This window comes from Muscardinus avellanarius (assembly GCF_963383645.1).
Source record: "Muscardinus avellanarius genome assembly, chromosome: 2".
NCBI lineage: Eukaryota > Metazoa > Chordata > Mammalia > Rodentia > Gliridae > Muscardinus > Muscardinus avellanarius.
Genome location: NC_137787.1, coordinates 3,839,788 through 3,862,703, shown reverse-complemented (window position 1 = coordinate 3,862,703; position 22,916 = coordinate 3,839,788). Strand labels below are relative to the sequence as shown.

General features: G+C 45.5%; 1 protein-coding gene across 1 annotated transcript; it reads left to right on the top strand.

Annotated features, from left to right (window-relative positions):
- Positions 1-11,776: 11,776 nt before the first annotated feature.
- COPS8 (COP9 signalosome subunit 8) lies at positions 11,777-22,712 on the top strand (the record flags this gene model as incomplete). Its single annotated transcript, XM_080690049.1, has 8 exons — positions 11,777-11,854; positions 12,967-13,037; positions 14,529-14,577; positions 15,581-15,713; positions 19,800-19,907; positions 21,067-21,129; positions 21,960-22,007; positions 22,633-22,712. 8 exons carry the CDS (start codon positions 11,777-11,779, stop codon positions 22,710-22,712), a joined length of 630 nt encoding a protein of 209 aa, XP_080546175.1.
- Between the last annotated feature and the right edge of the window lie 204 nt (positions 22,713-22,916).

Genomic DNA, 22,916 nt, shown 5'->3' with positions numbered 1-22,916 from the left:
GTCTCATGTCCCTGTTGAGGTCTTTGCCATCTGTCTAATGTTACCTCCTCCCTCCATCTTTTGTTTCATTTAGAACCTGTAGAGGACTTGCCCTCAGTCTTTTTCTATTGTCTATCTTTACAAGATTTGTTTTCTCAGTTTCCTGGCTCACATAACTCTCTTTGCTGCCCGGGGCTCCCTCTGCTAGGTAGTTTTGTAAAGTGTTTCCAAAATAGGCCAGGTTGGCTTCAGAAATGTCCGGGTGACTTCCCGTGCTCCAGCTGTTTCTGGGACTGCTCCCTGCTGTGTCTCAGTCGCCCTTTACCTGCAAACTACTCTCCCTCTCCCAGCACTTTCTCCTTGGTATGGGGGCCATCCTGGAAGAAAGCCCCAGCGGGTAATTTTGAGAGCCAACAGGGTCTAGACCACACTAAGTGCTTCTGACCTAACAAGGACAGCTGGGACATCGCGACGGAGGCTGGCCGTCCCCGGCAGCTCCAGCAGCCGAGCTCAACTCACCCTCTGCACTTGCCCGTGAGGCCCGCCGGCTCTCGGCTTCTCCCCTTCCTGGCCCGCCAGGCACTCTCTGCTCCTCCGCTGTGCCTTGAAGACACAAACACACGCATCCTCCGACTATTAATGGAGATTACACCTGATTGTATTCTGGAGTTCCCGGGGACACGTGTGACCTGGTCTTCTTGTCAACGTTATCCAGGGCTTTCTTGTTCTCTGCCTTGCTCTCCCTATTCTTGTGGACAGAGTCAGAGAGATTAAAAAAACACACTATAGTCAACATGGCCATCTTTACTGTCCTCCCCCATCCTTAATTCTTTATGTGTTAACAGATTAGCCCCGTGTCTCTCATACATATTGCAACTGTTTTCTACTATGATTATTTAGAAAGCTCATGGCATTTTTTGTATGCATAGGTTTCTTTTCCATTTTTATAGGTTCAATTTTATTTATCTTTTCCTTCATGACATCATCTAAATTTTTCGGTCATAATAAAAAAAGCTTCTCCCTCTAGAAGAACCCAGATATGTTGCTTTCACCTCCCATATGATTCCATTCTTTATATCGACATTCTAATTCACACGAAGTGTACTGTTGCATACGGGGTGGTGCTGTGTGGTCATGGAATTGTGTCAACGTTGTTTATTAAAAAGGCATTCCATTCCCAGTCAGGCGTGGTGACGCACACCTGTAATCCCAGTACTTGGAAGGCTGAGATAGGAAGATTGCAGGTTCCAAGCCAGCCTCAGCTACTTAAAAGGGTACTGAGACCCTATTTCAAAATAAAATAAAATAAAATAAGGCTGGGGCTGTAACTCAGAAGCAAAAGGCTCCTGGGTTCAATCTCCAGTACCACCCAAGCATAAATAAATAAATAAATAAATAAACAAACAAACAAACAAGCAAGCCAGCCAGCCATTAGCTTTGCCAGCATTTGCAATGCTGCCTTTATCATATACTAAATCTCCATTGTGGACTTGGGTCATTTCTGGTTATTCCTATTCAGTAGCATAGGTCTGTCTAGCCATGTGACACCATGCATTTAAAAACAAATACCTAGCTTTTAAAAACACTTATGAAATTTTGAAAGGCACAGAGAGTGTAAAACAGCAAAGCAGGGATGTCCCCAGCACCCAGATTAATAGAGGCTTAATGACCATAGCTGCTGACACCCAAGTACCCTCCCGTCACACCAGCCAGGCTGGACCGAAGGGCTCAGGGAGGATAGAGAATGCTGGGAGCAGTTAGGGCCGTGAGCCTGCACTGGTAGCAAACAGAGGGAGCAATCTGGTTGCAAACGTGAGCTTCTGTGAATATAGGAAACACGCACGTGGACCGACTGAGTCGGGAGAGGCCAAGAAGAGCCAGAGGAAGCCCAGGGGACGGGAGGCAAGTATGAAATATGGCCCATGGAAGGGGCTGCCAGGAGGCACAGTGCCCCAGATTTCCACCTGAAAAGTAATTTTGAGGAAAAGGAATGAACTGCCCCAAGCTGAAAACTACAGAGAATGAAAAATTATGCTCCCCCAGGCCTGCGGTGGGTTCCTTTGGTCTAGAAGTCGGAGGTCCTCCGCGGTGGCGCAGCGCCCCCTGGTGGCCTGTCCTGGTGTTGCACCAAGCTCTCAGACGCTACCGCTCTGCTTGGGAGGAGGGGGAAACTGGAAACTGCTCCTCCCCCAGGACTGCCTTTCCTCCAGAAAAGCTAAGTATAATGCTTGATTCCAATATCAAAGGCTGAAGAGACGTATCTTAAAACTGGGAGTCAGGTCATGGCCATTTCAACCTGGAATTCGTCTGGCTCCGTTCTTATCATTAACATTGACCAGCCCAGGCCTGGGCCAGGGCTCATCTAATCAGTTTTCACACTGCCCGGCATCCCAGACGCTGCCTTAGTTCTGCAGGTGCAGAAGCAGACTCAGACGGGGGCTCAGGGTCTTGCTCAGAGTCACGTGGTCAGTACTGAACTCTCATGGCCGGGCTCTGAAGCATTTTGCTCTGAACTACATGGGAACACAGGATGGTTTGGTTTCTGCTTTGCTTCCCCCAGACCACACACTGAATTCTGTTTCCGTTTCTGAAATTGTTACATTTCTTACTGTGTACTGACTTTCTACTTAGCAGCTCCACACCCTGGTTCATTTCTAGGAGACTGAAAATTTGAGCAAATTTGAGCATATGCTATTTGCAAGAGCTGGGCTGGGCTTCATGGGAAAGGCGGCCAGGAGGGTGAACTCACCTGAGGTGGCTCAGATGGCACTAATGCAGGCCACGCTGAGACACCCGGAGGGAGGGTGGAGGGGCAAGGCACTCAAATAAAATCCACAGTGCAGTGCCGAGGGTGAGCCGCTGAGGCTTGAGGGCCAGTGACGCAGATGGGCTCCAGCGCCAAGCATGCTGGGAGCCCAGAGCAAGCAGAAGGTGGGAGGGAATGACGGGCAAGGAGAGAGCCAGCTTACAAACAAAGCCAACCTTGACTCCACCTCTGGAAACGTTTAAAAGAGGTTGGGACCCTGACCAAGCACCCAGAACATGACAACTCTGAGAAATTTACACACGTGTGTGGCAGCAGCTTTCATTTTCGCACAGGGATGTTGGGCCATCAGGTGCCACCCAGCACATCACCCTGATCCCTCGGGAGGGCGGCTGCTCTTCGTGTGGTGGAAGGTTCTGAGCCCAGGGCCAGGCTCCACAGGAAGGAGGCTTGATAGATGGGTGATGTCCGCCAAGTTCAGCCCCTCAAGCAGGAGAGGATGCACACCATTAACTTGTCTTTTCTGGTTTTACAAAAGGTATCTGGAACAGGAGAACCCTCTGTCCTGCTGCTGGCCTCAGAAGGGAAAGGCAAATGCAGCCAGGGTGGAGGACAGGAAGAGAAGGCGGGCAGGGTCCTGCTCTTGGGGAATGGCAGGAACACATCTAGTCAGCATCCCGTCAACCCACACTCATGGAACACATACCATGTTCAGCGTTAAGAATCAACAAGCCCCACGGGGCTTACAGAATTGAGAGAGAGCTAGAAGTAAAACCCAAAGAGCTGTTTACCCTCCCGTCACGTGGTTCACCCACAGCCCAAGGGCCTGCTAACCAAGGAAAGCAGCAACAAGTGTTAAAAACAGTAATATACAATATTATTTTGCATGTTTTCTTTCTCTAAGTTATTTCATAAAGACTACCTTTACATAGGCATAATAATTATGAGCTCGAATGCTTCAAAATATGCTCTTCAAGCTACTGACCATGACACATCTAACCATTTGCCTTAGTTGTTTAGGTTGTTTTCAGGGGTTTAGCTACATCCTTTATGGTGCTGTGCCATTCTGGTAACTCTCCACAGACGTAACATGGAGTCCACATTTGTCTGATAACTCACTTTCTGTGATTAATTTATAATCTGATGGATATTTGGGTTGTTTCCACATTTTGGCTATTTTGAGTACAGCTGCTGTAAACATGCACTTTCAAGTTTTGTTTGGATTCTGTTTTCATTTCTCTTGTGTATACAGCTAGGAATAGAGCAGCTACATCATTCAGCAGCTCTGCCTAATGTGTTAAGGAGTGTCTAGACTATCTTCCAAAGCAGGTTGTCCATATCACATTCCCAGAGCAGTGTTCCAATTCCCTAGACCTTCACCAACACTTCTATTGTGTCTTTTTTATTATAAAAAACATGATGGGTGTGAAGAATATCTCACTGTGTTTTTTATTTCCATTTTCTTGCTAACTGATTCTCAAGGATGTTTTCATGTACATAGTAAACATTTGCATATCTTTAATATAGAAATTTCTAACCAAACCATCACCATCAGTCCATTTTTTTTTTTTTTGTGGTGCTGGGGATGGAACCCAGGGGCTATACCCCCGAGCCAAACCCCCAGTCCTATTTTTTATTCTTTATTTTGAAACAGGATCTCAATGAGTTGCAAAGGGCCTCACTAAATACCTAAAGCTCTTCACAAACCTGTTATTCTATCTCAGCCTCCCAAATGCTGGGATTACAAGCATGCACCACCAAGCCCAGCTCCATCAGTCCGTTTTAATAAAGTTTTTGCCTTTCACTTTTAATTTCAAGAGCCATTACACAACTGTTCTCTTACACAACAGTTGTACATCTTAGCTATCATAAGTACAAGTTTCTCATCTGGTATGTGATTTGTCAAACTTTTCTCCTGTTCTGGGGTTGTCTTTTCATTTACTTGACAATATTCTTTGAAAAACAAAAGTTTTTAATTTTGATAATATACGATGTATTTTTCTTTCATTCCTTTTCTTGTTCTTTTGTGTCATATCTAAGAAATCAGAGCCTAGTCACAACTGTACCCTGGGTTTTCTTCGAAGATTATTACAGCTTTGGGTCTTCCATTTATACTTCAATCTACCCTGAGTTAACTGTTTATGTATAATGTGAGACAGACATCCAACTTCATTCTTTTGCATGTGGATACACAGTTGTCCCAGTACCATTTCTTGAAATCCTATTGTTTCCCCCACTGAAAGTTCTCGGCATCCAGGTATAAATGAATGGAGTGCAAACACAGGGGCCTATTTCTGCACTCTGGGTTCTATCCCACTGATCAGCATGTCTATACTTACTGTCCATTTAGTATGGATCTTCCCTGTGTTGGTTGCTGCAGCTGTTTTGTAAGTTTTGGTATCAGAAACATGAGTCCTCTTTGCATTTTGTTTTCAGGATTATTTTGAGTATTCTCTGTTCCCTGAATTTTTATAGGAATTTGGGATCACCTTCTCAATTTCTGCAGCCATCAGTGACTTGGTATCTGTGGAGCCATGTGGGTAGCACTGCAGTCCTTCCAGTCCACGAGCAAGGGATGTCTTTTGTGTATGTAGTTCTTCCTAATTTCTTTGAATAATGTTGTTTTAAGAGCATAAATATTGCACTTGTTTGTTTCTGGTACTGAGGATCAAACCCAAGGGACACTCTACCACTGAGCTAGGTCCCCAGCCCTGTTTAATACCTTAGTTTACGTCAGGATCTTGCTAAGTTGCCGGAGCTGCCCTTAAACGTGTGATCATCCCGCCTGTCTCAAGTGGCTGGCATTACAGGTGTGCATCACCATGCCTGGCTTATGCTTTGTATTCTTTGTGTTGTATTATTTCCAAGTGTTTTATTCTTTTTGGCATTATTATAAGTGAAATTTTCATTTCACTTTGTTCGTTGCTTCTGTGTAAAAATAAAATTGACATTTGCATATTGATGTTCCCTACAACCTTGCTGAACCCAACAGTATTTCCACTTGCTCGCTAGCAGACTTCTTAGGAAATTCTCTAGCAAGATCACATCGTCTTCAAACAGCGCTTTCCTTCTTCCTTCCCAGTTTAGACGCCATATAGTCATGAATTTATTTAGTGTACTTTTTTGTCTACATGCTCTGGCCAGAACCTGAAGGACAATGTAGAATAAAAATGGCCAAGGCCAACCTCACCTCGTCTCCAGTCATCAAGAGGAGAGCTGTCCATCTCTCTTCACTGGGTGTGACATTAGCTGTGGTCTCACATAGCTTCCTCACATAGTTAGAGGAAGTCCTTCTAAGGTCATGAAGTGTTTTATTATGGAAGGAGGTTGGATTTTATTTTGCATTTTTCCTGTACTTATTGAGAGAAATCTCATAATGTTGATAATGAATTCTTCTTGGCTTTCTCAGCCTTCCCTTTCAGCTCCTTTTGGTTACTGACTACATGTAAAGTATACGGAGAGCATAAGACAGTTTTTAAAGAAGAACAAATAAGTCAGTGAAAGTAATATACTATATTGTAGTTTTTCAAAACAAATTGATATTTTTACTCTTTTACTCTGGGACTAATCACAGCTGGTGTATCACCCTGCTGGACTCAGTGTGCCGGGCATTTCTGAGGTTAGCTGTGCTTCGCATCTGTAGTCATTGCAGACATTTATCTGTCTGAGTTCTCTTTGCTTGTGATAACTGTATTAGGGTAACATCCGTCACACAGAATGAGTTAGGATTAATTTTTCTATTTTCTTGAAAAGTTTGCAAAGAATTGACATGAAATCTTCTTCAAATATTTGGTAGAATCCAAAAGTAAATCCAGCTGGACCTGGGCTTTTCTTTGTGCAGTTATTTAAACTACTAATTCAATCTCTTTACTTGGTATAGGGTTGTTCAGATTTTCATTTCCAGCTTGAATGAGTTTGGGTGCTTTGTGTCTTTCTGTTCATTTTATCCAATTTATTTTCAGAGTATCCAATTTGCTTACAAAATTTTTCATAATATTCCTTTATAATCCTTACAGCTTCCTAAGGTCAGTGGTAACTTCTCCTCTTTCATTCCTGATTCTTCTTTCTTTTTATCAGTCTATCTAGAGGTTTACCAATTTTGTTAGCCTTTTCAACATAACCGCTTTAAATGCCTTTGCTTTTATCTACCACTTTTCGTCTTTATTCATTCTAATTCACATTATTTCCTTTCTTCTAGCTTTGCTTTTTCCAGTGACCTAAGGTTGGAGGCTAGGTGGAAAACTGGACTTTTTAGATATTTTATGTAGCAGCTCTGGGCTCCGACTCTCCTCCTTCCCCTCCAGAACCTGTGGTTTGCTTACTTATTTGTTTGGAGACCTGGCTATCCTGTTCTAGTGAAGCCTATTTCCCCCCAAATGTGTAGCATCTGATATCACTCCTTGGAGGGCCAGCTGGAATACATTCTCCCTGGGCTGGCAGTGGTTTCAGCAGGCTGTCTCTCTCCCTGAGCTCTCCATCTTGCTGTCTTCTTTGGGTGTCACAATCAGCTGTTGGGTGCTGGTTGACTGCTGGATGATGATGATGATGATGATGATGATGCAGCAGAGGGGATGGAACCCAGGGGCATTGTACCTCCAAGCAACACCCCAGCCCTAGTTTTTAGTCTTTTTTTATTTTTGAAACAGGGTCTCACTGAGTTGCGAAGGGCCTAAGTAGCTGTATTATTTTTGACAATGCCCTAGATTATAAGTTTCTGTACAGTGTGATCCAATTAAGTTCAGGTAAGAGATGTTTTTGAGAGCAACGTTTGATGTTTGTTCTGACCCCTGTAGGGCTCTTCCCAGCTCTCTTTTCCTGGTTTTCTCCAGTGAACTGGTTGGCTGATGTTTCGGCTTGCTGCTCTTAATCAAAAGGGCTGCCAGCCTCCTACTATTTGCTCTCCACCAACATCTCCACCTCCAGCTTGGACATCCCATCCTCTGCTCAAATAAACTTAGTTTCTCTGCTGGGAGCTTTGGATCTTTCTGCTCTCACGGCCTTCTCGCCTCCTTCCCTCCAGCAAGCTCAGGGAAGGGGTGGTGGCCTCCTGCCTTTTCAGTTTTTCTACTGAACATGAAACATCTGCCCTGCAAGAAAGGTTGGGTGGGGACGTTTGGGTCCAGTATTCTCACCCTGTCCTTCTGGTCCCTCTTACAGGTGGGAGCCTCAAAACTCTTGACCACACTGACCTATAACTCAACCTCTTCAGCCTGCAGTTGGAAAGAATGGGAAATGCTGATCTGCTCCCTCCCACTGGGAGAAATACTGTATCCTTGTTTGAGAGATGAAGAGAGATAGCAGCCCCATCTTCTTGTCCACGCATACCCAGAGTCAAGTGTCTTGTCTAGCTCAGATAGGCAGAGGGAAGGAAGGGGCAGGTGTGGCCCAAAGGTCCAGGCTCTTGATGTTCTTACTACGTCTTAGCAGATCTTCTAGAATCAGTGTTTATTCACTGTGACAGGCCTTTAAGACCATTTCCGGTGACTATGTTCTCAGGAAAGTTTTCAGCACTTATAATTGTGTCACTGGGGGGGGGGGGCAGAAGTGGAAGCCGCCTGCCTGCATGTCTTAGAACCCAGGGATGGTCGAGCCACTTGTTAGAAGCAGATCCTGAACTAGCCACCTCCTGGCTCGCCTTGGTGCTATCCTCTGTAGTTCTCCAACACCTCATCAGTAACTGTAAATAGTTCTTCATTAGCTTCTTCTTGAATTGCCCAGTTAGAGCATCCTCCACGGTTCCTGCCACAATCCAGACTGATGCAGAGGGAGCACTAAGCCACAGTGATGGCATGGGCTCACCATCCGCTCTCTCCCCATCTGCCCCGCACTGGCAGAGGCATCCACACCCGAGCTTTACGAGCAGGTCCATGGAAGGCCATCCGGGAACCACTCCCCGTGACTCCTTGCTGGCCTGAGTCGCACCACTCCCGTGGCATCAGACCCAGCGGTGGCAACCATGGTCCTGAAGCAAATGGGAAGCTGGTGTGGAGCTGGGGAGGGAGCCCAGTCTCCTCAGAGCGCTTCTCTTTAAGGGCCTTCATCACAAACGATGCCACAGTTCTGTTATAGTTAGACATGGAATGTCCTCTAACGAGCTCATTTATTACTACTCTTCAGGGTTGATAAAGTCAAGTCATGAGAGTTATATCTCAATAGTGGGTATATCCATTGTAATTAAATGGATGTATCTGGGCGGTGCCTAGGCCGGTGGGGGGGGGCTGGAGAAGGTAGGTCCTGGGGCTGCAGGCTTGTGATTGTATAGAGTTGCTTGCTTCTTACCCTGATTGCTCTCTTGCCTCCTGCCTCCATGGTGCGAGAGTGAAGCCTCGTGCGCACGCTCCCTCGCCCTCGCCCTCGCCCTCTCCACTTCTCTTGGCCGCCATGCCCTGAGATCCGGGGTCCCTCACATGGACTCAACTCCAAACCTGTGAGCAAATAAATCCTACTTCCTGTAAGTTGCATGGCCAAGACTTTTAGATTATAGCTGTGGAAATCCTGACCAATACTAAGTTCCCAGGACCAAATGGACCAGGCAATTCTTAAGGGATTGAAACAGAACAAAAAAATCCAGGTGGAGGTTCAAGAGTTCTGATTTAGCCACCTTGGTACAATTTCCAACCTCCGCAGTAACTGAGCTCCTCCCCTGAAAAGAGCTGTATAATGGCTGGTAGCTCTAAAAGAGAGAGGCCCAGGGGTAACAGGTATGAAGCCCACAAGCTGCAGCCTTGGGAGCCCATGCTTCCCTCCTGCATGCCAAGCCCACTCCTCATCCCAAGGGCCGCGAGATGCCCAGCCCTTGCCACCCAGAGCAGCTTGTCCAGGGAGCAGTGGGTCCGTCTGGCTGCCTCTTCAATGTTCTTCCTTGCCATACCCTCCACTCTCGCCTCTATTATTAAAAGTTGGGGGTGTAAAAAGTGGCTGCAACACAGCACAGCAGCAATATAAAACTGCACATCAACCGGCACAGCTCTGGACACCCATCAGCCCTTCACTGCCACCGGAGTCCCCTGTGCCCAGGCCAGCGTCCTGCCTTAGGACACAACTGTGCCATCCCCAAAGAGCCCTCTTTCTCTGTCTCCCAAGACTCTTGCTCCCCTCTCTAGCTCCCAGATTCTAATGTCCTAACTCCTTTGCCTATGTTCTAAAAAATGTCTACACGTGTTTTCTGTTGCTATAACAAAATACTAAGGACTGGGTATTTTATACAGAATAAAGACCATTTATTCTTCCTGCTGTCACAGTTCTGGAGTCCAAGATCTTGGTGCCAGCAGCTGCTCAGCATTGGGTAGGGAACTTCCCACTGCCCTATAGCAGGCCAGAGGCCATCACCTAGCAAAAGGAGGGAGGATGCTGGCTCAGGTGTCTCTCAATCAACCAATCTTTCTTTCTCTCTCTCGATAATGGGGATTGAAACCAGAAGCTTTCTACCTCTGAGCTACACTCCCATCCCTTTTTATTTTTTCTTTTGAAACAGTGTCTCTCAATGGCTGAGGCTGGACTCTAACCTCAGATCCTCCTAGTTCAGCCTTCTCTCCCTCTTTTTTATAAGTTACCAATGCCAGCTTGGGGGTTCCACCTCCAAATACTGTCACCATGAATTTTGGGGTTAAGATTCCAACACACGAACCTTGGGGGTGGGGCGTTCAAACCGGAAAGAGAAGAAGCTGATCCTCCAAATGCCTTCCCAAACTCTGCTCTGAACCTGAAATTGCATATCCAAAGCCACACCAAGCTTTTTCTGTGTTCTATTTAAAAACGTGTGTATTTTGGTCTCCAACTTTTAGCACCCTAAAGCATCTGAACAGCTTTGAAATTCGTTTCCTCCCTAAATGATTCAATTCTCAGGCGGGGCAGGGTGCGCTGCCCTCGGCTCTGATAGGAAGGACAGCTTTGGGGGGACCCACAGTAGTTCTAGCCTTTGGTCTGCACTTGTGTTTGGCCTCAGAGTGGAGGCCAGCATAGGAATTTGAAGATACACGTCTAGAACTCCTACTCTTTCTTGAGCACCTGCCCCTGGAGGGACTGGCCAGATCCTAGGGACACTGCATGGCCGGGCGCGGCAAGGCTCCAGATGCTCTGAGAACGTGAAGCTGGGATTCGGAGAGGTGGTACACGCCTGTGATTCCAGTTCCTGGGAGGCTGAGACAGAAGCTTCTAGGCCAACTTCGGCAACTTGGTGAGATCCTCTGCCACTTAGGAGGCCCTGTTTCAAAAATAAAATAGGGCAGCGGGTGTGGTGGCGCACGCTTGTAATCCCTGCGCTTGGGAGGCAGAGACAGGAGGATCGCGCAGGTTCGGAGCCAGCCGCGCTGGCTTAAATGGGTCTGGAAATGTAGCCGAAGGTAGAACGGTTTCCAGGAACCCCAGTAGCACCAAAATAAATAAATTAAATAAATAAATAAATAAATAAATAAATAAATAAAATGGGGTTAGAGGTACATCTTGACGGTAGAATACTTCTGGGTTCGATTCCTAGTACCGCACAAAAATAAATAATTCCAGCGTTTGGGAGGCTGAGACAGGAGGATCGCGGTTCGCAGCATGCCTCAGGCACTTAGGCCCTTTACAACTCAGTGAGACCCTGTTTCAAAATAAAGAATTTTCTAAAAAGGGGGTGGGGGTGTGGATCGAAGGTAGATGCCCCCTGGGTTCCATCCCCAGTACCGCAAAAACAAAAATAAGTAAATAAATAAATAAATAAAAGTGGCTGGAGGTGTATCTCCCAGGTAGAAATCCCTCGGATTCAATCCCCAATAACATAAACAAAAGGCACCCCAAGCCTGCGCGTCACCAGCGGCGGCTCCCGTCCACTTCCGGACTCCCGTCCACTTCCGGAGGAGCCCGGGCCGCTCCTCCAGAGCGCCGGGGGGGCGGGCTTAGTGACGTCACGGCGCGCCGGAACCGGGGCTGCGCCTGCGCAGGAGCGCTCCGCGGCGCCGGCGGCTGCTTGTTACGTCATCGCGGGCGCGACGCCCCGAGGGAGAGTCCGGGTCCGGCCGTCGGGAAGGTGCGGCGGCGAGACCGGCCGGGAAGATGCCAGTGGCGGTGATGGCGGAAGGTGCCTTCAGTTTCAAGAAGTTGCTGGATCAGTGCGAGAACCAGGAGCTCGAGGTGGCCGCCTGCGGGGCGCTGGGAGGACCTCGGGGCGGCGGGCGCGGGCTCGGGAGTGACGGGCCGGGCCGCGCTGGGCGCCGGGGGGCGTGCGGGCGGCGCGGGGCGTGGGCTCCCGCTTCTCGGGTCCGGGAGCCCGAAGCCGGACGCCTCTGCCCAGCGCCCGCCGGCGTCCCTCCCGCCTTCCCCGCTGGCCGTCCTGCCTGGCACCGAGGATTCCACTAAAGAGAGGCATTTGTGCCTGCAGACACCCAGGCGCACGGCCAGGTCGACCCTCCTCCTCCTCCGATAGCTCTCCGTAGTCTCGTAATGTCGCAGCAGAGTAAGCTAAGCGTTTGTCTTTGATAGGACAGATGAAAGCTACACACGTAGCTGAAAAGATTTTTTTTCTCTCAGAAAGGCAGTAAATAACTATTTGTAACGTTGGTATACAATTATTTAGTTAAAAGAGACGGCAGCCAGAACCTGCAACTCGCCAACTGGCGCTTTACTGTATCCTTTCTAGCCGGGCGCGGTGGCACACGCCGGTAATCCTAATGGTGGGAGGCTGAAGCGGGAGGATGGCAGGTTCCTGGCCAGCTGGTTTGACTTACTGAGGCCTTCTTTCAAAATAATAAAAAAAAGAAAAATTAAGAACAACTGGGGGTAGAGGTAGAACCTGTAACACACACACACGTGCGCGCACGCACACACACGCACCTTTTCTAAATGAATTAAAATTGAATAAGGAGAGAAATCTTTGTAACTCAGCTGTGGTATTTTTCTATTCACTCAAATATTAAGCATGTTTAATATAATGGGTAGAGTCATAATGCTTTAAAATTTCTGGGAAGTACTTTTTCTTATACTAATATGGTTAAATAAAAATTTGATACCTGGGAAAGGGACTACAACTAAATATACTTGTATATTTAAAGAAACTAAGAACCCAGAAAGGTAAGTTACAGCTGATGGCAGGTTCTTTAGTGCTTGGTATTTATTTAAGCTGTTTGTCTAAAAGAGCATTCTAAGATGGGCTTTGTAAATTAACATTAATAAACTAGTCTTTATTCTTACTTTTCAAATTAGTTAATAAAATACTCTTGATTTTTCTCTTATTTTTACCACTCAAGGCTCCTGGAGGAATTGCTACACCCCCAGTGTATGGCCAGCTTCTGGCCTTATATTTGCTCCACAATGACATGTAAGTACTATTTACCTAAAACTTAGAAAGAACTGCAACTTCTTCATGGTTATACAGAGATATTTGCTTTGGAATAAAACATAGTATTTTTTAAATTTATTGAGAAACTACAGTATAATAAATTACTTCTACTCATATTTTGTCTTTATAAAAAACTTTACTACCTCTTTCTACTTCATATGTAATCAGTAAATTCGAAGCCGGCCGCACTGGCTGAAGAGACCCTGTTTCAAAAATATAAAATAGGTCTGGGAGTGTAGCCCGAAGGTAGAAGGGTTTCCAGGAACCCCAGTACCACCAAAAACAAGACAAAACAAAAGTAGCTGGAAAAGAGGATTGAAAAAGCCAAGAATTCATTATCAAATGTATAAGGTTTCCTGAAGGTTTTTTTTCTTTCAACTTTTTAAGAAAACTTTAGGAAGCATAACTGCTGAAGAGTAGAAGTCTTCTGTGACCCACCGTGATGCCTGATAACATTTGGTTTTAAATTATTCCAAACCCCTTTTGATAATTTTTTTAAATGCTGAGGTTTTATTACACACTTACAAATTACTTGTTTCACTTTTATAATCCCATTATTTGACATTTGCTCCAGTTCCTTAAAAAACCCAGCCTTAAAGTTGTGGATACACTGTATTCACTAGTCAGAGGGGTTTTAATGAGAAAAGCATCTCTTACCAGGCTCACTGCTAGAGATTGCCAGCTCTATTAAGTACATACATTTGCTTATTTCTACATCAGGGTAAGTTATGTGGGCAGTTCTCTACATGTCTGTGGTTTTATTGTGCTGTAAGTTAAGGTATGGATCATCCTAAAAATTTAGTAAAAATGCCAAAAAATGGCTTTGTTGAAAATATTTTTGTCTTTGTATCTGGAAAACCACTCATATTTTCCCATAACAACTCATATAAAACTAAAGTCTAAGCCCGGCCTGGTGGCACATGCCTGTAATCCCAGTATGTGGGAGACAGATAAAGGGAGGATCGCTGTGTTCCAGGACAGCCTCAAGCACTGTAGCAAGAATTTCAGCAATCTAGCAACACTGTTTTCAAAAACAGAATAAAAAAAGGCTGGGGGTGTCCTTGCAGGTAGAATGCCCCTGGATCTAACCCCTAATACCACACACACAAATTCTGTATTATATATAATATTTTAGATCAAACTTCTGTTTGTTTGCATTATACTTCACATGTAATTTTTTATATTCATTTATTTATTTACTTATTTATTATGGTACTGGGGATGGCTACCTTCGAGCTACATCCCATCCGGTTTTTATTCTGTATTTTGAAACAGGGTCTCACTGAATAGCAAAGGACCTCACTAAGTAGCTGAGGCTGTCCTTAAACCACGATCCTCCTGTCTCAGCCTCCCAGATGCTGGGACTACAAGCATGTACCACCATGCCTATTTACCTAGTAATTTTAAGTATCATCTACTGAGATGACCATAGGTTATTATTTTTTAATTGATCTTGTTTATGTATATTAGGAATAATGCAAGATATCTTTGGAAAAGGATACCACCTGCTATAAAATCTGTAAGTATTCTTTCAATGTATTTTATTGCTTAATATAGAAGGAACATTTACTTACATGACATCCTTTTAAAAGTTCCTGTTTTTATTCCCATGTCACATAAATGGTCACTAAACAAGCATTAAAGTTAAAAATATCCTCCAGATTCATCTAGTCAGAAATTTAAATTCCATGGACTGGTCAGGAAATCAGTGCTTAAGTCCTACTGATCAGATTTCTTGAACCATACCTCTCGTAAGTATGGCTTTGCCAGTTAACTTGTGAGCCCGTTCGGATGCAGGTGGCCAGAGGCGGTGGCTGAGGCAGTGAGGTTTTCCACTGATTTCTGCAGTTTCCTATAATGGTTCTTATTTTGAAGAAAGTATTGTTTACAAGAATACTCAAAGTGAATGTTCACAACATTAAGAATAGTGTAGGTTGCTTATTTTGTTTGGAAGGTTTGGTAAAGTAACCTATGGAACGTTTTTTATGAAGTAAATTTTTAATTTCAAGTGATAAGCTTTTCCTTTCTCTCATATTGTTTAATAAGATTGGGGTGTTCCTCATTTTCTTTGATTAAATAAGAACCATAAGCTCTATGCATATTTTTTATGACATTAGCAGAAGATATTCTTGGGCTATAGTGTAGGCCATGTTAGATTGATGGTCTCTTGTTAACCTGTTTACTATTACCTTTGCCTTCAATATCTATCTATAGATAGATAGATAGATATTAAATATATATTATGCAGCATTTTTATAAACAACATTGTTTATGATAATTAGTCCCCAGGCTTAATATTTTTAATTATTTTCTCATGCTTTAATTTGCTATTGTAATAAAAATGTGCCAAACATACAAATATTTTACAGTATTGCACACAGCATTTAAAAACCTTTTTGATAGTAGAAATGACAATTGTATCTCTTAGAAGAAATGTTGACTATGTCTTTACTGATAAAAGTTAACAAGTTTTATGTCATTTCTGATATTTTAAGATATAGTGGCAATAATGTTTGTTGCAGGCAAATTCCGAACTTGGGGGAATTTGGTCAGTAGGACAAAGAATCTGGCAGAGAGATTTCCCTGGGGTCTATACGACCATCAGTGCCCACCAGTGGTCTGAGACGGTCCAGCCAATCATGGAAGCACTTAGAGGTAATTTATTGTGTGGTTAAAAATTACACTGGGGTAAACATATTCCCTACACGCTGCAATGTGAAATAAATTAGTGTATGTGTTTAAAAAGTAGATATTTTCTGATTGGTGAGTGCAGAAGTTTTAGAATTCATTCTTAGATCTCCTTTAATTGTGCCTTGTTTTATGTTTATTGAGAGTATCTGAACAACTGAGGGCTTCATTGTCTCAGTTCTAGATCGAAGGTGCTCTTGTCAAAAAGGGCTTTTTGCTGTGAAATCTGGTAACGCTCTAAGTTGCGGTACAGGTTGGAAAAAGATTTTAAAAGTCCATGTATTTGAAAATAGACTGAGCTTTGGACTTAGTTGGCCTCAACCTTTTATAGACGTTGTCTCCAGTTTCTATATTTTATTAGTTCATTGCGTAGATGCTCACATGTTTTTAATTGCTTTAAAAGATTACACGCGTGGTGCGACATAGCATTGGTCCCATAATAAGAATTTTGTCTCCTGCCTCTCTCGTTCCCCCACTCCCGACATCTGCTTCTAGCCCTCGTGGCTCGCCCTTGTATAAAGTCACACGGTGATCTCTCAGTACGTTTTAGGCTCTTTGCTTGTCGTCACCTCCTTTCTGTAGTGAATCCCTCCCTCACTGTACCTTCCTGCTCTGGGCTCAGTGAGCAGGACGTTGTATGAAGTGTGTCTCTGGTCAGGGTTATCTGCTTTACAGGTAGCAGATGGGAAGGATGGTTATTGAAATGTAAATAACTCCCATGGATGGTGAAACCGAGAAACAATGTGTGCGGAATGCAGCAGGGGGCAGCTGCTCTGAGAAGTTCAGAAATAGAATTGCGGGTCGGGCAGGAGGGTGGGGTGTGGAGTGAGGTCCACGGGCACAGTGGGGCAGCTTTGAAAGCGGGCATAGGAAACGCCGACTCTGGTGGTGGCAATGGTAGGAGCACTTGCCCAGTGTCACAAGGTGGGTCCTTGGTGGGACGAGGCATGAGGCTCCTGCCTGTCGGTCAGTTATCTGTCTGTGCACTCCATGTCAGGTTCATTCCTTCCCAGGGAAACTCTTGCTCGGGGAGTTTTTTGTAAGATTGGGAGTTGGAAGCATGCCAGCATGCCCCCAAAGGCTGTGTGCACAGTGTGCGGGGTCTGGCTCTGGAATCGGGCTTTCTGGGGTGTGCCTTGGTTTAGCCTCTCTGGGTGGCCTCTGACCCTTCATTTCCCTCATTAGGTCAGATGCAGTGCTTTCCTCGAGTTACTTAAAATGAACGGATATGCCTGAGCACTTGGCTTTAAAGAATGCTCCTGCTCACCTGCAGTGCTCGTGCTCTGAGACTTGTACGGATCCTCAAGTTCATAAAATGCATTTTCTCCATAAAAGGTAGCCGGTTGAGAGTGATTTTATAACGGACCTCAGTTCCTTCTTTTCAGTGCGGTAAAGTTGTTTCTAGTGAAGAACAATCACTTTCTTAACTTTCCGTTGTTATGACAAGATAGCTGAGGCTGGGTACTTTATGAGAAAGTTTATTTAGCTGACAGATTGGACGTGTAAGCCAGGCCTCTGTCGGGCCTCTGGTGAGCCTCGTGTAAGGCACAATGGAGTGCACGTGGAAGAGATCACATGGCCAGACGGAGCTGATGAGGATCTGGGCCAGGCTTACTCATATTATAAAACCTGTTCCTGGGAACAGACTCTGTTCCTCTCCACCACAGGTGGTGCCCAGGCACCTAAGCACCTTACTTTGACTCTGCCTCCCAAAGGCCCTGCTGCCTCCCCACTGTGTTGCTTACCACACGCCCAGCACCTGAGCCTAGGACACACAAACCATCCCACAGCAGTCGCTTTCCCAGACCTCTTCCCCTCTGCTCTGTTCTGCTCATGGTTCTGGCCTAACCTAGGAGAGTTTAGTGAAAGCTATGCCAGCAAGAGCTGTAGACAGAAGCCATTTTCACTTGGCCTGAAGGGACAGGCCAAGCACCTGGTATTGCTGTAGCTGTGGGGAAGGGGCTGCCCGCAGAGCTGTGGATTCAGGTCAGCTGGAGCAGGCAGGGCGGGGCCGGACCTCCCTCCTGGCCGCTGACCTCCCGATAGAATCCCGTCACCTAGCCGGGAGCTCAGATGCCGCAGGCATTGGCGCCAGCTGCCCCTGCACACAGCCCCTGTCATCCTTCCCATCTGCTACCTGTAAAGCGGATAGCCCTGACCAGAGACACACTTCATACGTCCTGCTCACTGACCCCAGAGCAGGAAGGTACAGTGAAGGAGGGATTCACTACAGGGCGCTGTGTGCAGGGGTAGTCGGCGTTCCCTATGCCCGCTTTCAAAACTGCCCCACTATGCCCTGAGAGGGGCAGAGGTGGGCTGGGGCACTGCTGGGCTCATCTCTGCCTCTGGCACAAGCAGCGGCGGTTCCTGCTGTGTGGCAGGCGTGTACGTATTTAACAGCTGTACTAGCATCCCATCGGTGCTTCTGTTCTCACTAGCATGTGTCCCCTGTCAGTCATCATAGTGTTAAGTGCCGGCTGAGTTAAGCCCACCTTCTAGCATAACACCGGAAGGCAGGCCACTGCAAGGCTCCAGGCTGCACGGCTCTCCAGGGTCAGCATCAGACAATGCAGCGGCTCTCGAGGGTCAGCATTGGACATTGCAGCATCCGCGCTGGTCATTCAGAGCCCGAGCGCCGAGGCCTCTCGTGAGCCTGCTTCTCCTCTGTGTATCTTTCTTCCGTCTTATTATTATACCTTTCTCCTTCTTTCTTCCATTTTTCTCTTTCATCATGTTTTTTTCTTATTCTAGTCCCACTCTAAAAATATGACCAGAATATCTGCACTAAAGTAAACGTTTTTAAACCATAGTAGACGTGTCAAATGAATGTAGCCTTGTGGTGTCCACTTTTCTAAGGCAGCGTTGCTGCCCCAGGTCTTTCCCCGTCAGGATCCGTAGCCTTCAGTAGAAAGCGTTTCTGTATCTCCAAGGTGTTCTCAAAGTCTGTTTATTCTGTTGTCTGCTGAGAATGGTCGAAGGAAGAGACTGGGAAGATGTGGGAGGAAGAGCAAATCCAGACTCGGCGAGAGCTGGAGGAACCTGGCTCCCAGCAGTTCCTAGGGAATGCAAGTACAGTCTAAGGCTGGGTCCTGCCCGTTTCAGTCTCAGTGGTGGTGTCCAGAAACACGTGTTCAGGATGATGTGTGATCTCGGTTTATCACTGCAAATAAAAAGATTAATTAACACGGTAGCCTTTTTGTTGAGAGGTTTGGAATATAATTGAGAAGAAGAGGGTGGGTTAAACCACTCCTGCCACAGATGGTAAGAGGTCGCTTGTTGAGTTAGAAGCATTAGCTTAGGCCGGGCATGGGGACGCGCCTGCAATCCCAGCATTCGGGAGGCTGAGACAGGAGGGTGCGGTTTGCCGCCAGCCTTCAGCTACTTAGTGAGGCCTTTTGCAACTAAGTGAGACCCTGTTTAGAGAAGAGCAGAGATCACAGTGGATTCAGTGCTGTAGAAAGACCTAGGGAGGCGTTTAGGCCACAGAACAGCAAAACCAAAAGCCTGGGTTAGGACCCGTTTGCAGCAAGGGTGTCTGAGAGTTTCTGTGGCTGCCCTGACTGGGCATGTAAGCCTGAGGAAATCCCAGAAGCAATTGGGAGTGTCTTGGCTGGTGGCTGGCAGCCCCTTGTTAGAATCAGTCATCAGGGTTGGAATGGAGGATTTTACATTTGAATAAAGTCAAGGGTTTGATGCAGATTGGAAGTTGGGAAGCTCCTCAGGACGTTTTCCTTCCCATTCACTCCCGTGTTTGCAAATGAAATACAAGCGAATAAAAGAAATTAAAACTTTATGTCCTAAATACATAAATATGTTTAAGTTACATTTTTCTTAGTGTTTGAGTCTTGTGTGTATTAACTTTTTGCTACTTGAAACTTCCATTATCATCTGATCTGAGGAAATGTAAGGAATGTGTTTGGGTAATCTGGGCTCTGCTAGGGGCTGGGCACGCGTCTCCATAGCCACACGCACGGGCATCTTTGGGCTAAGACAGGTGTGTTGTGACGTGCTTCTGAAACGCCTGCTGTCTTGGCTCCCTCCCTGCCACAATAGATGCGACAAGGAGACGCGCCTTCGCCCTGGTTTCTCAAGCATACACCTCGATAATTGCTGATGATTTTGCAGCCTTTGTTGGACTTCCTGTGGAAGAAGCTGTGAAAGGTACTTTTAGCTTACTTTTTACTTACAAGGAAAACAAAATAGAGGTGTGAATTGCACGCTCACAGTCCCTTCTCTGGAATCATTGGGTTTAGGTTGCATTTGCTTTTAGGAAGGTATTAGGAAGCATGTTGCACACACGCGTGCACGCGCGCGCACACACACACACACACACACACACACACACACACACACACACACCAGCAGGACTTTGCGCAGCGAGCACCCAGCATCAAGCACATAGGTGGTTCTGCACCAAGCAGACGTGAATAGTTACACACTGGTTAAGAAAATGCCTTTCATTGACCTCACTGCTCACATCTAGAAGTCCTTATTTCATCCTTACTTAGATTTTTTTCTTGCATTTCATACCCGTACCCAGCCACCTGCTGCCCATATCACACACACTTCGCTGTTTTGCAGTGATTGAGCTTCATTGAGCAATGTATCTAGTCCATAAATCGCCAGGGTCTCTCACAGGGTGTCAAAGTTCTTTGTTTTTTTTTTTTTTTTTCATTTTTGGTGCTGGGGATAGAACCAGGGCATTGTGCATGGTAAGCACACACCCTTACCACTGAGCCACCCCCAGCTCCAGAGTTCTTATGTCAAATCATACCATCACTTACTCATACTAACGTTTATTTGTTTGGGCTCTTAAAATTGATATGAATCTTATTAAGTATTATATTCCGGAGCCCATTCTCTTAGCTGATAGCCTGGCCACAAACCTACCCCTTCCTCATTCCTCCTGCTAGCCAAGTAGCCTAGAGGAAATCACTTAAATTTTCTAAACTTTATTTTTCCCACACCTATTAGATAATGGTCATATGTCCCACTGCATAGAGTTATTGTGATTACATACCCATCATCTTTATTACTGATATGAATATAAAAGGCATAAGTTTTCTTATGTCTCTTTTTAATAATATATATTTTAATAATATTGATTAGACTAACACTTAAAAAAGTAACAGCTTGGTGAGGAAAATGAAGCTTTGGTAGATAAGTACAAACTTTGTGTAATATGCCTTTCTAGTAAACATACTCATGACAGTTAAACTAAACATGTCAGTCTTCTCTCTAAGTCGTGTCTTGGGCAGATGGTGGGCATTGTTGGGTGTTTGTGTTATTTCTTATCTGTGTGTGAAATACACATTTTTAGGTATATTAGAACAAGGATGGCAAGCGGACTCCACCACAAGAATGGTTCTACCCAGAAAGCCAGGTAGGTGGGTGGGGCTCCGCACCTTCCTGCAGCAGAGAATGCGTGTGAGAGCCTGGCGCTCGGACATTCAGGAGTGAAGATTCTGTACTAACTCGGGCAGTAGCTCACGTCTACATATTGATGTACAGTATAGACGGTTACGGCAGAAAGGATCTTAGAGGTCATCTAGTCTTTCATTTTTAAAAATGTACTTCTTGTATCAAATGCTCATCTCCCATCCTTTAATTAACAACACCATTGCTCACTATACTTTTCCTTAGTGTCTGAATTACTGCTTTTTAAGTCTCAGTCTTTTCCTTGAACTTGAGTCATACAGATTCTTCTCTGACCTTCACAGGATTGATCGCTCTAGCTTTCCTCCTGAGGCCGTAAACCCTGTGATTGTCCCTGTTGAGTCTGTCCACGTTCCCAGCCCCTATGTCCTTTTTCTGAAGTGAGCCACACTCACTGCTGCCTGCTGGTCCCTGTTCCTGCCCCTCACCACGAGTGTCCTTTCCCTCAGGGTCCTCAGAGCCAGGCCAGTGCCCACACCCAGAACCCTCTGCATCAGTCCCAGGGTCCTTTGCCTCCCTGTATGTCTGCTGCTTAGACGCTGCTCAGCACACTGTAGAGTAGTACACAGAGCCAGTGCTCAGCTTGTGAGGACGCACAGGTGGGAAGGTGTGGCCAAGCCATTCTGTAGTGAGAAAAGAGTAATAGCCATAAAACAGAGAACCGGGTCATAGCAAGTGCTTAAGGCCTTCGTAGTAGCATGTTCCATGGAAGGTTTTAATACTGACTTCTGTAAATTGGGCTATAATTTTATTTATTTATTAATTATTTTTTTTTAGTTGCAGGGTCCCTGGATGTTTCCTTTAACAGGTTTATTCCCTTATCAGGTATGTGTTTTCATATGCTCACTCTGAAAATGTTTTATTGCTTCTCATTTATATTGTTATTTTCTTTGGTTCTTACAAACAAATTGAATTCTTTGGATTGGAAGTCGTGCTGGTCCTGAGTTGGCTGCAGCACCTGCTTCCTTCGTGCTCTCCCTGAGAGCGCTGCTCCCCTGCTTGCTCAGAAGCATCCCTGGCTCCCATGGTGGCTCGTGCCAGGATGCACTAGCATTCTTGAGAATGGGTTCTTTGTGTTTGTTGACAGTGTGATACTCTCCTAGAGTAGCACTGGAACATGGCCAGCATTTGGAATGAATTAAATGGGTAGGACCTTTCCAAGAAGAGCTATGATCTCCTAAAAGAGATTTTGCACATTGAACATGTTTTGAGCCTTCACATAGAATATAAAAGTGACAGCAACGATGCCGACTGGCCTTTATGTCCAGTTAGGGGAATCTGCTCAGCTTGCTTTTCGAAAAGTGTCCAGACCCCTACAAGGCATGATTTTTGTCTCCGATCAGGTGGATCTAAGGAAGTTACTTTCCTGTTTGATGGGGTGGGTGGCAGGAACCACAGCGTTGTCACGCTGGTGTCTAACTTGACGCGTGTTTCTCTCTTTCACGTGCAGAGCCCGCCCCGGTCCCACCGATCCCCAATGAACAGCAGTTGGCCAGACTGACTGACTATGTGGCTTTCCTGGAAAACTGACTTCTCCGTTCAGCATCCACCTTCAGAATCCTGTACACTGACAGATACAGAAATTAAAATTTTATTTTCAATTTACTGGATGGATTAATAAGCACCTCAGCATTTCCTTACTGAGTATGTGAAAAATACATATATAAAGTATATTATATATATTTTGTCCTTAAACATTATGCTGAATAGTCGTTGAAGCAGTTCTCATTTTGT